Source organism: Amblyomma mixtum, chromosome 7 (genome assembly GCF_055824585.1).
Source record: "Amblyomma mixtum isolate Tamu chromosome 7, ASM5582458v1, whole genome shotgun sequence".
Classification (NCBI taxonomy): Eukaryota; Metazoa; Arthropoda; class Arachnida; order Ixodida; family Ixodidae; genus Amblyomma; species Amblyomma mixtum.
In genome coordinates, this window is record NC_143018.1 from 66,315,588 (window position 1) to 66,332,427 (window position 16,840).

Sequence of the window (16,840 nt, forward strand, 5' to 3'; positions counted from 1 at the left end):
AATAAAACAAAGCTCAGCATGGCAGCAATCAGGGGCCGTACGTATGTAATGAAAACGTACAAAGTAATAATATAAAACATTAGCACATTAAACCAAACTTCAAAAAATAATGTTAGCACGAAAGAATAACGAAAATATCAGAAGGATTTATGCCCGTACTTTGGGCAATAGCACCCTTACACTATCGATGCTGAGAACATTAACATGGCAAATTATAGCATCGTTAACTAGTGATGTTTTGTGCGAGGTATCAGTTAGTTTTGAAAATGTAAGCTACGCGAACGTCAAAAGTTAGCGTGTTTCATAAGAATTGTGATGAAAAGTTAACAGTATGCTTGCCATAATTCGTCCCTACTTTTGGCAAGAGTAAATTATGGTTAGAAGCGAACCGGCTACTAATAGAATTGCTAATGCTCGGTATTATGAAGGTGACAGATGGTTATCATTCGGGTATGAGCTTGAAGATGAAAATGTTTGGATTAAATTTAGCGAACTCTGTAACTGTAAGATAATATTCGCATGGAGGAGAGATATGAAATTAATATTATGCAGTCTATATGCAATATTTATTAACGTTTTATTCGGGATTACTCTAACTGGAGTATCGAGATAGCAGTAAATATTTCCTCAACATATTATGCCCTAAATCATGCCTTTGTGAATAAATCAATAATGCAGCGCGAATGACTTTCTAGTTAAAGTGTGGGCGTGCCTTAATAATAATGGGCACCCAAGACTTCATCTTATTATTGCTGTAGGCGATGCGGTAAAGATACTTGAGATGGGTATCATGTTGCAGACTGAAAAACCTGGAACAGTTAGACGGCAATATATTTTGAGGTTGGCACTGATGATAGGTTGATTAGCGGCTAGCCTTCGTTGGTAACACGTGAAAACTGTAACCTTTGTCTGAGAGGCATTCAACAGAAGAATGTAGTGATTAGACCACTGAAGTATATTTTAAATGTCGGTATGGAGGTTATAGACAAGAGACGAGGTTTCAGTATTGGAGCTAAGGATGCTTGCCTCGTCTGTATATAAAATGAACCTTGAAGAAGGTAAATATTTAGGTGAAGTAATTAAAACATAAATAGCATAAAAGTGGTTCTTAGACGGTTTCTGGAGGTTTTTATGGACGAGGTGCCTTTATTTCTTGTTTCGAGAGCCGGGTGTGGCTTCTTTCAACGGAGTTTTGCATTTTCAAGCATCATAGGCACTGCAACATAGACGCTGGTAGCTATTAGATGGGAAAGGTGGTCATACAAATGGGCAGATGGCTGAAAATTCTTTGCCAAAAATTGACGTCAATTAGGAGGGGACTGGAATATGTATACCCTGTGTACACTGCACTGCTTAGCACGTACTTGTAGGCAAAGTACAACAAGAAAATGCCCACGAAAGTGCAAATATATGCTCGCGAGTTTTGAATAGAGCGACCGGCTGTTCATGAAGGCTGCAGATGAATCCCGCAAGGAGCCTGGAGAAATTGCGCACGTCGACAAAAGGGAGAACAGGACACGCGTTCAATGTTTGTAACGCTGCTTTGCCTAAATAACAATGTGCAACGCAGAGCAAGAAGTCTTTTTCATGTTGAAATTTTTGCGCTGGAATTACTTGGCTGTGGTAATTTAGAAAAGTTGCGCGGGGGGTGAAATATATCATCACAGTTGCTGCATATAGTGGCGATTGATCTTTTAGAGCCCTCGAAATTGAGGCTCTGACGAATGCGCTCTTAGCCCATACGCCACAAGTGGCGCTAGATTTAGGATCGATTAAAGCAATGATACAAGTTAGCGAAGTGCCAATGTGTTTACCAGCGATTAAGCGCATGCGCGTAATTCGAGACCACAGTATAACTGTCCAATCATGGTGCGAATAATAGAGGAAATTGCTGGGCTAGTTGGTTCATAATGTGCAAAAGTGGAACCAGCGAAATAGACGCAGGACAAGAACAAGGTTGTGCGGTATTGTGTGTGTGCCTCTTTGTTCTTGTCCTGCGTCTGTCCAGCGTCTGTTTTCCTGGTTTCCACCTTTGCACATGTTGTGACTATTTCCTTTCTTTTACCCGGACATCCTGCAGCCTCATCGGCTCTTTTATGAAGCCTACTTTCGAACCTATCTTCGCAATTATTTCCTTCAGATTGTCCCTGGCAAACCTCCTCTCCAATTCTTGTCGGTTTTCGCAGGCAAGCCAACTGTAGTGAGCTTCCATGTGACGGTGCTCAGCCTGGATTCCATTGATGAAGGATCAATGGTGAGATTCCATCATTCCTACTGCTGGTCTGTATGCCGTGTAGAAAGCAGCCACCGAGTCATTTTTCCTGTGTTTTAAAAACGACAGAAACGTGTAGCTTCTGATCACACTGCGAAAATGCGCCATAAAGACAAATCATAAGCTCTTAACCACTAAAAACCAGATGGGGAGATTGCCATCTAGTAAAGACGTCATGTTTTCTACATATCGGTTCGACGCTGTAAGTCGGAGCTCCGTTGAAAGCATAGGCCACAGTTTTCGCTATAGATGGCTCCAATCACTTAAATATAAAATATATTGGCGATTTTAACACAAAATCAGCGCCACGATGCGGCGGCGGCGGCGGCCCGGACTAGTCGAAGAAATATCGGCGCGTACAGGACTCGTATATTTGCTGCTTTGCCTGAGATATTTGACAGCTTATTCAGACGTTGTTGCCGGAGTTATGCCTCGAAATGTATCCTAAAAGCGCTATACACAAATGTCCGGACGCTATAAAGGTAGATGAGCGGCTAAGCGTTGTAGTATGTGTTTTGGGTGCCAATAATGCAGCAATAGCATGGAGAGAGGCCGTATTGACGATCTTGTTTAAGCTTACAGAATCATTACAGCGCAGTTCTTATCCCGCAACCAGCACATATTTCACAGAAGGTGATTAGATTCAACTGGAAGGAACTGTTTCAAAACAGGGTATTCAAATACGGGGCTTTGTTATGAAGCATTGCTGAGCCAAGATCAATTGGCTCATTTGAAATCTTAAGAAATTTCTGTGTAATTATCTCCGCAATTTACGTCATGGCTGCATGAAGGCACGATGCCTTATTACCAACAGAAAGGGAGGATATGAATAATTAAGATCAATGACATGACATTCAGATTCTTTTTTCACACAAAATGCCCCGTATATCCTCGCGCCATGTCGAGAGTCAGTCAGTTAAACGGGCAGATGGTAAGCAGACAATAGAATGGGACGAAAATAATGGTACTATAGCGGTCTTAGATTTATTATATGCCTTCCGTCCACTGGTAACTAAGAGCAGGAAGAGTGGTTAACGACTCCGAAAAGACGGTGCGCGTAATAACAACTACTATGTGGTCGTGCTTTCCACATGTACCCACGATCGAAGTCTATCATCGTATTCAAGGTAGAACACGGTGAATGAAATATATTAGCCCGCAAAAAAGCAAACATTTTAGCCGCTTTACAAGTGGGATCACAGGCGGCAGTGACTGGGAAACTTTCATTTCTTTTCAAAGAATCGACATGAAAAATAGACGATCACGAGGTCTTGCTTAATTTGACTATTGATTTTCTCACTCAGCACTTGTAAATTACTTTCCGTTATTCATGTCACTGATTTTGAATAGCCTCGAAAACGCGTGTCGACCGCTTAGTAGTTAGCTTTGACGCCGATAATTTTCAAACGCTAGATAGCTTTTTTTTTCTTGTACGTCGCAGGAGTTTGCCATTATCGACAAAGAAGCGCTAGTTGGTCGTGAAATTTTGCGACAAGCACAATTCTGTCTAGGTTGACCCCGGGAGCAGTCCTCCATACACCGCCATGTTGGATCAACTGAGGCGTCCCTCCTCCGGCTACTGCGAAGTGGAAATCATTAATAGAAAAGCATCGAGGGAATAAACATTGAATACCTTGCATACAAGGCTGATAATAACAAAAAAAACTAGACTAGAGGCATGATTGCGTTCGGAGAAGTCTGCAAAAAGAACCCGAATTAAAAAAAAATGTAGTGAAAAACAGCCTTGTCTGACCTTTTTATCTGTAGGCCTTGTAAAAGGGCGAACACTTCTTTGCTGAAATGAAAGATCAGCAGAAAATGGGAGTGCAGGCTGTTTTGAAAAGCTCTGGAGTGCACTTACTTCGTACTTGAATAAGCGCATGCGAGATTATTACGCAGCTGCAAGTAGAAGATGTAAAAACACCATTCTTTTTGCGAGCAGCAAGTTTAAAGGTGCACTGAAAAGGATTCTTAACTTGTGTTTTTGCCGCGGGAACTTGATCTACACGCTCCTAGCATTCTTAGAAACTGCGACTTATTGCCCTGTGTGGCCTATTTCCCTAATTAAATCGAATTAACATCCGGCTCCCGCCTTTATTTTTTGAATTCTTCCTCGTACGGTGGGCGGAGTCGACCAACGCATGGAATGCCTTTCAGCCAGCTCTGTGGAGGCTTTGCTTTCGTTTTATTTTGTTTTTTAGGTTTCCATGAATAAATAATTTCATTCGCAGATAATATAGCCGCAAAATAAGCCCGCAGAAATAAAAATACCCGCGGACTAGTTGCTACTACGGACTACTACGTATTACTCCGCCGATGGCAGAGCGGCAAGCCGCCACGGGACTGGCTGAAAGGCACTCCACGCGTTGGTCGACTCCGCCCACCGTACGAGGGAGAATTAAAAAAAAAAGGCGGGAGCCAGGCGTTAATTCGATTTAATTAGGGAAATCGACCACACAGGACAATAAATAGAAGTTTCTAAGAAAGCTCGGAACGTGTAGATCGAGTTCCCGCGGCAAAAAGACAAGTTCAGATTCCTCTTCACTGCACTTTAAGGCTAGGGCGACATTAGCCCACAAGGTGGCGCCTTTTGGCAAGTCGGACACTAAGCGCAATAACAGTCAATTGTTTGTTGCCCATTCCTTCCATAGACGTACGTGGCAGACATCTTCATGTCTCAGACGTGGCACGATCATCGGCTGCGGCTTCCCCGCAACATGACGTCCAAGTACCGGTTGCTTCCCGTCAGCTGGCTGCAGCGAATGTGGCGGCCGGACTCGTTCTTCAAGAACGCCAAGCGCGTCACCTTCCAGGAGATGACCATCCCTAACCACTACATATGGCTGTACTCGGACAGGCGCATACTGTACATGGTCAAGTGAGTTACTCAAAACCACTCCGATGCTTTGATTGACTTACGCTTATTTGCTGCTATGCGGTATTAGTCACACGAGGGAACTTTGCGCGTGCACCAAATTCCAGTCCGCTGTTTGAGCACGTGTCTGTTTTTTTAGGCCGGGGCTGTAACTCTACAGATATTGCTTCTCCTGGGTATGGTATTTGGTTCGAGGGGCTCTTCCTTGACAAGAAATTGTGAAGTTTTTTGTTTGACTCTGATGTGCCCAGTCACTTGGCACTGTATAGACGGCTTTATCGAAATCGTAGTCGCTGTCTGTGAGCCACTGATGCTGCAGATATATTTATTTAAGAATTTTCCCGCGGAATATTTGCTGAAGCCAGCCTATCTGGCACGGTGGCTTCAGCTCACAAGAAGGGGGGCTACTCTGGCTTGAGTAGCCCCCCTTCACATTGTAATGACACCATTGTATAAATCAGTTTTAGCTGTTTGGGGAGGCCGTTGGAAGGTGCAGCCCTTGTAAAAATTAAACATTTAACTACGTCCCCTTCTAGACCATGTGGTTACGCATCGACCACGTCCGAAATTTCTATGAATATGGTGAAACGCGTTATTCCTGACCCTTCCGTAGCTGAGAATTCGGAGGTGCTTTCTTAGCGCTGTCCAGTCGACGTGGAGTTCGAGAACGAGGATTGTGGTAGCTTTCGGTGTCCATTTCAAGTGCGCGGGCTAGCGCCCAAAACACGAGCGATATTTCGGACCCGTAGAGAACCGTAACAGACCCATACTATTGTACGGGTCTATTTCTACGTTCACAGACGGTGTTTTTTCGGGCCAATTGGTTCGCAGTATTGTGCACTTTTATGCCGCAAAGCATAATCTGAGTACATTTGGGCAGTGTCGAGTTGTCTTTCAGAGTTAGCCCTTAGGTTATTTATATCTAACCCACTTATTAAAAGTTAAATTAGGAGCGGAGGAAAGGCGTCTATGCAAGAATCATGTGGGAGCGTAAGATTGGATAAGGACTCTTAAATTTGCAGAATATGACTATTTTGTACAGCTGCTTCATTTTTGGAAAGAGAATGAGCGGAACAATAAAATTCAGGCCTAGAAGGCCTGTTTGGGAAATCTCAGTTTCTCGAATATTGAAGGTGGAAACGGCAAAAGGAAGAGTGATCTTGTTAAATATTTGCTTAAAAATAATTTTTTTTTTTCAAGGCAGGGAAAGAAAGCGATCGAGTACGAAGAGTGCACCTTCCGCGGTGCTTGAGTAAATACGGCGTTCTTCTATGGCGGAAAAGCCGCGGGTCGGAACCTAGCCATGGCATCCACACTTCAATGGCGGCACAATTCTAAATTGCGCAAATACTGGTTTTTAAGACCATGCTGAGGGTCGCAGATGGTGGATAATAATTCACAGCGCTCAACTCCGACATTCCTCGTATCTCTGTGCCTAGTTGGGGCATAGAATGCTACATTCCAATTTCGATTTCAACCAAATATCCTCGCTGTGATGCAAACAAAAACAACATGAAGTTTTGCTTTTCGTTTTGTTTATTCCGTTGTTTTTATCTTTGTGTTTTCTTTTCTTGTTTTTTATTTTGTTTATTTTGTGTCTTGTTGTTCCGCCACATTTCGATTCTTGCTGACTACCAGTTATTGCTCTTTTCTTGCTTTTTTTTTGCCCTGTTACTCATGTTAATGTTCCTTCTATGTATTCAAGTTGAAATTTTTACCACCCCCTATGTAATACCCTCGTGAAGAGGGCCTTTAGGGGTATCTTGAAATAAATAAATAAAAAATGAAGTGCAGTCAAAGAGGAATGACAAATTAGTGGCGAAATCAATTACAATATACCTTCAAAATTTCCGTGAAAATTTCAATATTTTTCACCAGTGTTTATAATTAATCCATCCTGCTAATAATTTCATATTTGTAAATGGTCCCCTGTGGTTACCTTTTCAAGCACAAATATGGCGCAATATGCTAACGACACTTCGACTGCCCCTTCTACGTCTCCATTTCAGTGTAAACAAAAACGCAGGAATGCCTAATTCGGTTATGTATTGGCAGTGCGACAGCATTCCTAAAAGTTGAATCTTTTGCCGGAAGTGACTGGTTGGGCTCGTGAGACTCAGGTTGCTCTTCCCGGTCTGCTGACGTCACTTCCTACGAGCCAATGGAGTTTCACCGGTTCTCCACTACAAGTACCTTGTCTGTCTGAACATTCATTCATTCATTCATTCATTCATTCATTTGGACAGGGATAGAGTTGGCGGACGGCGGAGGACAGATGGCAGGTGATAAGTGTTCAGTTGCCGGGTTTTAGCCTCAGGGAGACTTCTATGCTATCGCGTATTAATTGTACGGTACTCTACTCACCCCGTGTTAATATTGCCTGGTGTCGCTGGTCTAAGGTGCTCACGGCTGTCCTTGCTCATTTTGCAGGCTAACCCTTCTGTTGTCGTGTGCCATGAAGTTCGAGACCTATCCCCACGACACGCAAGTCTGCACGCTGAAAATAGAGAGCAGTGAGTATGCGCGCCTCCATTTTGCTGATCGTCTCTCGTTCAGGAACACGCGCCACCTTCACTCTACAGATAGTACAGCACATTAAGACACTTGGCTGTCCCTGAAATAGCGCACAGCTGTCGCTTTGTTTTGAAAATAAGAAAAACTATAAGAAAATCTCACGTTTGAATTAAGGGCCAAAATTTTTTATCAGGCCACCACTTTATTTTCGGCTCAGTTGCGCTGCGAGTTGAAAAAAGTTTAAGCACTGGTTATAAGTCAAGTAGACGTTGAACAGTTGATACACACGCACATAAACTGTTTTAAGCTTACTTGCCCGCGCAGACTTCAACCATACAGTTTTCAGCTGCACAGGAAGAAAGCTTTATTTATGTCCTTTGCCACCTCTGATAGTGCATGTAAACTAGAACGCCCCCCCCCCCCCCCCCCCCCGTTTTGCGTAATAAGCCCAAACTACAGTTAATTTATACACACTCGCAAGAGAACAGTTTACCCTCTTACACTGGAAACCTCAATTTGGCAGCAGTCACCTCATCATATGTCCTATAGTGACCAATAATTCACTTTGAGAGCTGTAACTTTTTTTTTTCTACGGCCACGAGTCTTCAATTTGTCTATGACTTAGTAGTTTACAAGCAGGCAAGCTGCTTCAGATAATTGGTAGCTGGTACGTGCGCTTCTGTTTCGAAATAAATCCGCGTGTCCGACCAGAGAGATCCGACAGGGCACAGGAACGTGCCGTGAATGGCCCAAAAGAGAAAGCATAATGGAGCTTAATCCTAATGAACGGAAATATTTTCCCGAAAAAATATTCCCAGTGTTTCTTGCACTGCCCCGAAGTAGTCTTAGCAAATATATTTGAAAGCTGTCCAAAACAGAAAAAAAAGAACATTGAGAGATCAAACACGCGTGCTACTGAAGCGACGTGCGTCTGAATCATAACTGCAGCCACATTATCTCAGTTCACGTCACGGATAGAATCCTTATCAATTAACCAATAATGCAGTTTCACTGACATACTCAACCGCCTCTCAACATTTCATTAGTTTGTAAATTAATCGTGAAGAAAGACTTTTTTTGCTCTGTGTTCCTATGTGCTGAAATTGAATTTCTTCTGGAAATGCTCACCTGACTCCTAGACATGTATATTTCTTTTTCCTTGCTAATGTTTACATTTTCTTTTATTTTGCTTGTTCCTTTCTGTTCACCTGTGTTTGATTTGTATTCACTTTTTTTATGAATTCGAGAGTGCACTGCTCAAATTTTTATCATGTTTGTCATTTCTGTTCGCCCACCTGCTATGGTCCCTGATGGAATTGGCAGTATTGTAAATAAATAAATATTGACTTTCCTAAATTCTTCGACTGATGCACCCAATACGTTTGCCGTCTCGTTGCGATTAGTAATTTTTACCTTCCTAACATTAGCCGTATAACTTATTTGTTTCATGGCGCGCTAGTTAAAGGCAAGCGCGAGAAAGAGCGCGCACATACAAACTGGTTACCCGTGTTACGAGACCTGCGGCTGGGAAAAGAGCTCAAAGTGCATTGTGTTCCTTCGCTAAACCCTATCACGACGAGTTTCCCCTAGGGATAAGGGGGTACCTTATCTTATATCCTCCGTTTCCGCTTTCACTAACAGTCTCGTACACGACGGACGACCTGGTGTTCGCGTGGGAAGAGGACGTGCCTCTCGTGGTGGACGACTCCATCGAGCTGCCCCAGCACAACCTGGTCTCCACGACGATGGGCGACTGCACCCAGCTCTACTCCACAGGTCCTTCTGAGTTGCCCTTTCGCTGATTAGGCAAAGTTTTCTACTGACTCGTATTTGCTGCAGTGAATCTTGATGCAGCCGATTCAGTGAAGCCTAAAAGAAGAGCATAATTCCATGACGTCATGGTAGTATACTTTAGTATTCTAGAAGTTTGTGTTCGCCGCGGTGGCTCAGTGGTTATGGTGCTCGGCTGCTGACCCGGAAGACGCGGGTTCAATACCGGCCGCGGTGGTCGAATTTCTATGGAGGCGAAATTCTAGAGGTCCGTGTACTGTGCGATGTCAGTGCACGTTAAAGAACCCCAGGTGGTCGAAATTTCCGGAGCCCTTCACTACGACGTGTCTCTTATAGCCTGAGTCGCTTTGGGATGTTTAACCCCATAAAACCAAACCAAACAATTCTAGAAGTTTGTAACCATGACTTTATAGAATCGTGCCCTTCTAGCTTTGAGGTTCAATTACACCGTTTGTTCAAAACTGAGAATATTCCAGAATCTATAGTATCAAGAGAAGCGCACGAATGTTGTCCTTTTTACTTTGTCACAGCCCCCTTCGACTGGAGTAGACAGTCCAGGCCGAGTGAATGCCCATGGTTGTTACTTACTTTCATGAAACACTAAAAGACGCACGACTATGCAAATACGATGAAGCAAGACTTTAAATTTGTAAAACTTATCTTTAAGGACCGAGGCGCAAGATATTTTATAATCACAACGGACAAATACCTTATCACCAGTGAAGAAGCCTCTTATCATGTATATACTGTATGTACTCTGGATGGCCCGTAATCAGGAAAGCGTGGTTAGCAATCTGAAACTCTGCTAAAATTGTTCACTGGCGTAACACTTGCAAAAATATTTTTTACAGCAGTTCGTGAGAAGCACTGCAGGTTCGTGAGCTTATGAATGACTCGATCGCATTATTAAACACGGCGGAAAGTTCATTAGGCTTATTTTTGCCCAAACCTAGGTTTCTTGCGTCTCTCGACCTGTATTTGGGGAAAACATTAATGTGAATATGTGCTTCAAACTTTTTGTTTGGTCATAAATATTACAAATATTACCAACCTTATTCTTCTTGCTCATCAGTATTCCCGCACAAATCAACTCAGAAGAAACACTTCTGCATGAAAAAATAAGAGCCGTACACACACCACCCAGTCAGCACACAATGTATGGCACCCCGCTGAACGAACCACCAAAATGTAAATCTTGTCATTAATTACCGTACCCCTCATATATGAATGGGACTTTCATGTATACAAAAATTAAATAGCAAACGTACGAAGACCAAATCACTCCCATTCTTCGGACCTGTGTGGCTGACGCTAGCAACCTCGGGAGGCCGACCAGTAATTTTCCAAAACATGCACCCTTTCCGGCCCAGCCCTCACAATTGATTTGGGGCATGAATATAATTTATTCAGACTGTAAGGTGAAAATGTGATGCTCTCGCCGAGTCCGCAAGCTTTTGAGGGCTTCGAGACTAATCCTTTAAGCTTTTCAGGAAACAACACAAAAAGGACCTTTAATCGCTTCCTGAAAAGGGCGCATACTTGACGATTTCGGGAAGACGTCCAAGATTCCCTGCATGTTGCGAGAAGGCGGGCGTTCACGTGTGCTTGATCATGTCAGGAAAACTGCGATACATTTTTTCATACCAAAACCAAAGTTTCCTGTAACTTGGTATATCTTTGACCTCTGCTGTGGCGAGTTTCATCAGTAGAGTCTAACGGACACGTTTGTGGTGTTCTTCCTCCAATTGCAGAATTTTGTTTAATTATGTTTTGTTGCCAGCCTTTATGTAAGACGACCTTTAATAGCAATAATTAAAGAAATTAGAAGGGCCCGTTTTGCCTGTTCCAGGAGGAAAACGGTGCAAAAAAACGTGGACAAAAGAGAAAACGCGACAGGACCAGCGCTAACTCGGGACTGGCATGTAGACACGGCGATGAGGTTGACACACACAATGGCTGGTTCGGTGCGAGAGCTTCGAGACAGTAAAAGGCCCACTGTAGAAGAAGTACATGTATGCTCAAGAAGAACTGTAGTTGGGGCTAGTTGGTTCATGTTTCGGGAGGAAAACAGCGCAAAAAAAAGTGGACAAAAGAGACAAACACGACAGGACCAGCGCCAACTCAGGACTGGCATGTACATGCCAGTCTTGAGTTGACTGTCTGGCATGTACATGCCAGTCCCGAGTTGGCGCTGGTCCTGTCGTGTTTGTCTCTTTTGTCCAAATTTTTTTTGCGCTGTTTTACTCCTGAATCATGAACCAACGAGCCTAAACTAGAGTTCTTCTTTAGCCTGTTGTCTGCCGGAAAGCGTTAACACAAGTCCTAAAATTTTATCAAGACTCAGCATGACAAATACCGTCGAAATATAGTCCGTCGTAACGTGAACAGGCAAAAAAAGTTTTTTTTATTTGTGTAATGCGCTGCAGGCAACTTCACGTGCATCCAGCTGGTGTTCACGCTGAAGCGTCGCCTGGGCTACTACATGTTCCACACGTACATCCCCACCTGCCTGATCGTCATCATGTCGTGGATCTCCTTCTGGATCAAGCCCGAGGCCGTCCCCGCCCGCGTGACCCTGTGCGTCACCAGCCTCCTGACCCTCTCTACGCAGCACGCGCAGTCGCAGAAGTCCCTGCCGCCCGTGTCCTACATCAAGGCCATCGACATCTTCATGTCCTCCTGCACCGTGTTCGTGTTCGCCTCGCTCATGGAGTACGCGCTCGTCAACATCCTCATGGGCGAGGCTCAGCCGGATGACGACGGGCGTCGCAGGAGCATTAGGGCCGTGGTGGTCTCACCAAGGATATCTGTGAGTACTGAAGACCCCCTCCTTCACTTATGCTCATTTAGAAATTCTACGGATGCACAGTATTTTGCTATAACACATAGAGGAAGGAAAAATAAAAGGAGAGGTCGTAAAGCCACTCTTTGGGAAGGAGAAAGTACAAATACTCCGCCATAGCCGCAACGAAGCTCATTCTGGGCGCTAGTAAGAGCCCACAGGCAAGAATACATTCTGAGCTACAAGACTTCTGCCAGGCTTTTAACTGAGGCATTGGTATTGGTATGACCTCTTCTGTGGCTTCTTTTCTCCATGTTCACTCATCAAACAAGCTGAGATGAGCACTGACCGGTTGTGAATCGTTTTGAAAGCTGCAGTGGGAAGTCCTGATGTGCCCCAGTAAACTCAGAGAAACAGGAAATTGTATTCCATGTGAAGTACAATTTGTGTTGCTGTTTCCTGAAAGGCATGTTTGTAGTTTTCTCTGCTTCTACAACAAATATAGAGGTTCTGCCGCTTCCAGTTGCACGTTTCGAAACCAGACCGCATGTGGCACGGCTCTAAGAGACATTCTTGCTCGATGTTTAAATGTATAAAATATGGCTGAAAGACGTTTGTACCTTATTGTCCACTAAAAAGGCAGTGCTCAAAGAAACCTCATCATAACTTGTTAGAGTAAGCAGAGTAAGTTTATGCATAGTTGAACGGCTAGACACAAAATAAGTATTCCTAAAAAATAAAGAATATAATCTCAGAATGCCATCACGAAAGAGAACTACGGCATAATAAAAGAATTCTGACTTGTAGCGATCTCGTCGTTTTGTCGCTCTCGCTAACGTATGGGAGGGGTAATGTTGCTCAGGTAACAAACCCGGTAAAAGTAGAGGCCCAGTGAGAAACTTGTTACAAGGACTGTTCAATAACAGCACCATGCATAAGGACGTTATGCACTTGTTGGTGCGTAGTGTAACTGCGTCGGACCGTTTGTGCACTATGCTTAGGGCAAATGTATGTAACAAAACTGCAAAGGCATGCAACTAAGCAGAATGTTTTGACAGAAAAACGTCGCCAGCTGTACAGCTGCAGAAATAGTTGAATAGAAGATGTGACGCTGAATGCATGCTTTCGTTTATCATTGCAGGAGAACCCAGCTATGCCAAACGGAACCAAGCTTCCCAAGCCACCAGAAGCAATCGCTAGTGAGTGCCGGGAAAGAGCCATGCTTGTGGATAAAATCAGCCGCGTCGTGTTCCCGACATCATTCATTCTGCTCAACTGCGTTTACTGGTCACTGTACATCGACTCCTGAGGCGAGTGACGAAGCCACCATGTTCGAGTGACCACAGAGACTGACGGGAGCCCCAGCTTTGGCTGTGTTCGGCGTAGGAATAGCTGATGTGTGGTCCCCATACATTGTTTAACAGCTTGTTTAATAATCTCAGTAAGCCTGTTTGTAAAATGTCACAACCATCTGCCGAAACAGGATGTGCCTCCTGTTGTAAGAATAAGAGGATGACTGCCTCTGCAACATGCTTGGAAACTTGAGACCATCCTGGAGATGCAACCAACTGATTGTGAACAAGGTCTACCGATACGACGGAAGAGTGTAGCTGAATAATGAGGAGCAAGACGTTTTCTTTGACGTTTGGAAAATCTACGACTGAAATGCATTTTGAGCACATGCATGACTGGGTGGAGTCGGCATGACCTGAAGAACAAGCGACTGTGTGCGACTGCGACAAAGGACTCTTCCCTCTGGAGAAGCGGGGGGAGCGTGAAGATTTGTAATTTACGACGTCAGAGGATGTTGTAGTGAAGTTCATTGAAATAATCGGTATACCTGAAAAACAACGTAATAAGGCTTGCTGGTGGGGTTGAAGCAGCCAGATATTTGCATACTTTCCACTTGGTGCCACTTCGTGCAAACTTTGTGGATTGCTGCAACATGGACATGTGGTATAGTTGCACACTCCAGCGAAGCATTGATCGCAGCTTCCCTGTCTACCACCGATACGACTGTCACTACTACAGTTATATCCACGTGTTTGCCGTCCAGACAACGAACTGTGGTGTTATGTAAACACAAAACTAATTTTTTGTGAATGTTGACTCTTCTTGGGCCTGACTTGATGTGTGGACGCGGCGGAAACAGAATGCTAAGTGATGTGCGGAACATAATCGAACGCAGTACATCGTGGTGGTCTACGCCAACAATTTTCGCCTGTTCTCTGACTGAATAGTCCACCACGACGTTCCCCGCTGTAACGAGTCTCTGCTCGCTGTGACGAGTCTGAGGGGTACTAACGGGGGTCCACGAAAGCTACACAAGAAATGCTCTACCGGGAATCCCTGCCATAAACAACCAACGTTTAAAATGGAGTGCCCTAGGTGAATGAAACCGTTCGAGAGGAGCTGAGAGTAGCATTACATAGCAACAGTACATTTTTCGTTCTAGAAACTATCTAATTAGCAAAGGCTAATTAACTAACTTAATAAACTGTAGTATCAGGAATAGCGTAAATATACAGATCTTTTTGATTACTTTGGAAATTAGCAGGGTGAAATGTTTGCTACAAGACCTATTTGCGGAGTTTTTTCACCGACCTTAATACAAAACCAGGAAACTACAAAAGCTACTTGATTCATATTGCTGCGAAGAAGCACACACATACAGAGAAGGAACACGCAAAAAAACAAGGACGAACGCTGCTTGAGTAAAACACGTTTTTGGGCAAGTTGGTAACATTCTTGATTCATATTGCAGCGAAGAAGCACACACACACACACAGAAGGAACACGCAAAAAAACACGGACGAACGCTGCTACCACGTGACAGCAGTATGACTTCACCTCCCCAATACGCGCTTCAGAAAAGATGGTTGGTTTATGGGGTTTAACGTCCCAAAGCGACTAAGGCTATGAGAGACGCCGTAGTGGAGGGCTCCGGAAATTTCGACCACCTGGGGTTCTTTAACGTGCACTGACATCGCACAGTACACGGGCCTCGAATTTCTCCTCCAAAGAAATTCAGCCGCCGCGGCCGGGATCGAACCCGCGTCTTTTGGGCCAGCAGCCGAGCACCATAGCCACTGAGCCACCGCGGCGGCTAAACTGATCCGCCATTCCAGGGGGCGCTGTCTTCGGTGGAGTTTTGCCTGCCATTGGGGAGAGATGTGTGCCAGCAGCTGTCACGTGGTATGTTTGTATTTTGCAGGCTTTCTTTTAGGATTATAATTGAAGGTGCTAAAATGATGCGTTGGTGCAAGCATTTCAGCCAGCAGGTTTTCAGTGTCTGAACTTACGATTATTCCCGAAGGCAAATTTTAAAATTAGATCATTCCCGAAGGCAAACTTTAAAAATCAGATTGTTAGTCTTCACGAAATGTATTACTTCGGGTATGAAAAAATGTTACACACAGCAGTCGGTTTCACTTGGCTCGGAGACTTCGTTTGATTTAAAATCTTCGCTACTCATAGCAGTGCTACGTGGTATGTCATCCAGTTAAAATGAAACGTTGAATGTTTCTGGCAGTCAAGTATGAGTACTTTGTTTTATAAAGAATGTTTTCTTGCCCACTGTCAATAATTTCGTAGAGGTCGAACAGTCTTTCTTTATTAGCTGCTACTTTGAAAGGATAAGGTGAGAGTGGCAAAGAACACAGCTTTGGAGCTGCTGAAAGTAAATGTCTCCAGCTTGGTGCATGGCGGCCACTTGAGGTGCTCATCTAGAGTCAACAGCATTTCCTGATAATTTAATAATAGACGAAGCTTCTTGATCAGGAGATGAATGGATTGCTCCACAGGGCAAACATGAGGACTCGCTTACTGTTGATTTGCTAAGAGCTGTTTTTTCTTTAAAATTTTTAAAGACCTCAACGAGCATTGTGGGTTTTTCTCCGTTTGGTTTCTAGAGCTCTCAAATTTTTCGACTCGCTAATATTAAATACGTTAAGTGTGCAGAATGATATTGACAGCGCTTGCCAAAATACAAATTAAGAGCAACAGTGACCACTCGTATATTTTTCCAAATGCTTTAAATCTATTTTAAGAACAATGGAATTTTCATTAGCCATTACCTGTTCCTTACAATAGCGTCCTTGCGCAGTGTAAAGGTCTACACCTACAGAAGGCGCCAACCCTTCCAATGCGCTCGGAAAGACCGATTTGCTCCCACTTCTCTCAGCGTTCCAAGTACGAGGTGTTGACGATTAGATTTCTGAAAGATATCAAATCTTATATTTATTGTTGCATCCTGTACCCGCTGCTATTGAATGTGTTATCGCCTTCTAGGGCTTGACAGAGAAGACGAGAGCATGGCGTCCAGACTTACGGGGAGGGAAGCCACGGTAACTTCAAGAGGCAGAGGGGTGTCACCACACCCCTCTACTTCTCTTTAAGAACACACCATGTGTATGCCCCTGGCAAACACTTGATACTGGAGTACCCTCCAAATCTGGAAATGATATAGTGCTATAAAATAGTACATTATGCGCACTTTATGACGAGAGTAGAACCATTTGCTTGCTTTTGTGCGAAAAATAAATCTGAATTCTTGAAAAATCTGAAGCCATCAGCTTCGTCCCGTTTCGGTTTACTTCGTGTTCTT

At 43.9% G+C, this 16,840-nt stretch overlaps 1 protein-coding gene across 1 annotated transcript in view; it reads left to right on the forward strand.

Annotated features, from left to right (window-relative positions):
* LOC149336366 (glycine receptor subunit alpha-2-like) overlaps positions 1 to 13,818 on the forward strand; it is an 81,365-nt gene extending 67,547 nt beyond the window's left edge. Inside the window, exons 4-9 of the mRNA XM_089554703.1 lie at positions 2,187 to 2,254; positions 4,924 to 5,150; positions 7,578 to 7,660; positions 9,303 to 9,437; positions 11,879 to 12,261; positions 13,376 to 13,818. Of these exons, the coding sequence (XP_089410829.1) occupies positions 2,187 to 2,254; positions 4,924 to 5,150; positions 7,578 to 7,660; positions 9,303 to 9,437; positions 11,879 to 12,261; positions 13,376 to 13,543 (1,064 nt within the window). The 3' untranslated portion in view covers positions 13,544 to 13,818. The remainder of the gene's footprint in view (positions 1 to 2,186; positions 2,255 to 4,923; positions 5,151 to 7,577; positions 7,661 to 9,302; positions 9,438 to 11,878; positions 12,262 to 13,375) is intronic.
* Positions 13,819 to 16,840: the final 3,022 nt, after the last annotated feature.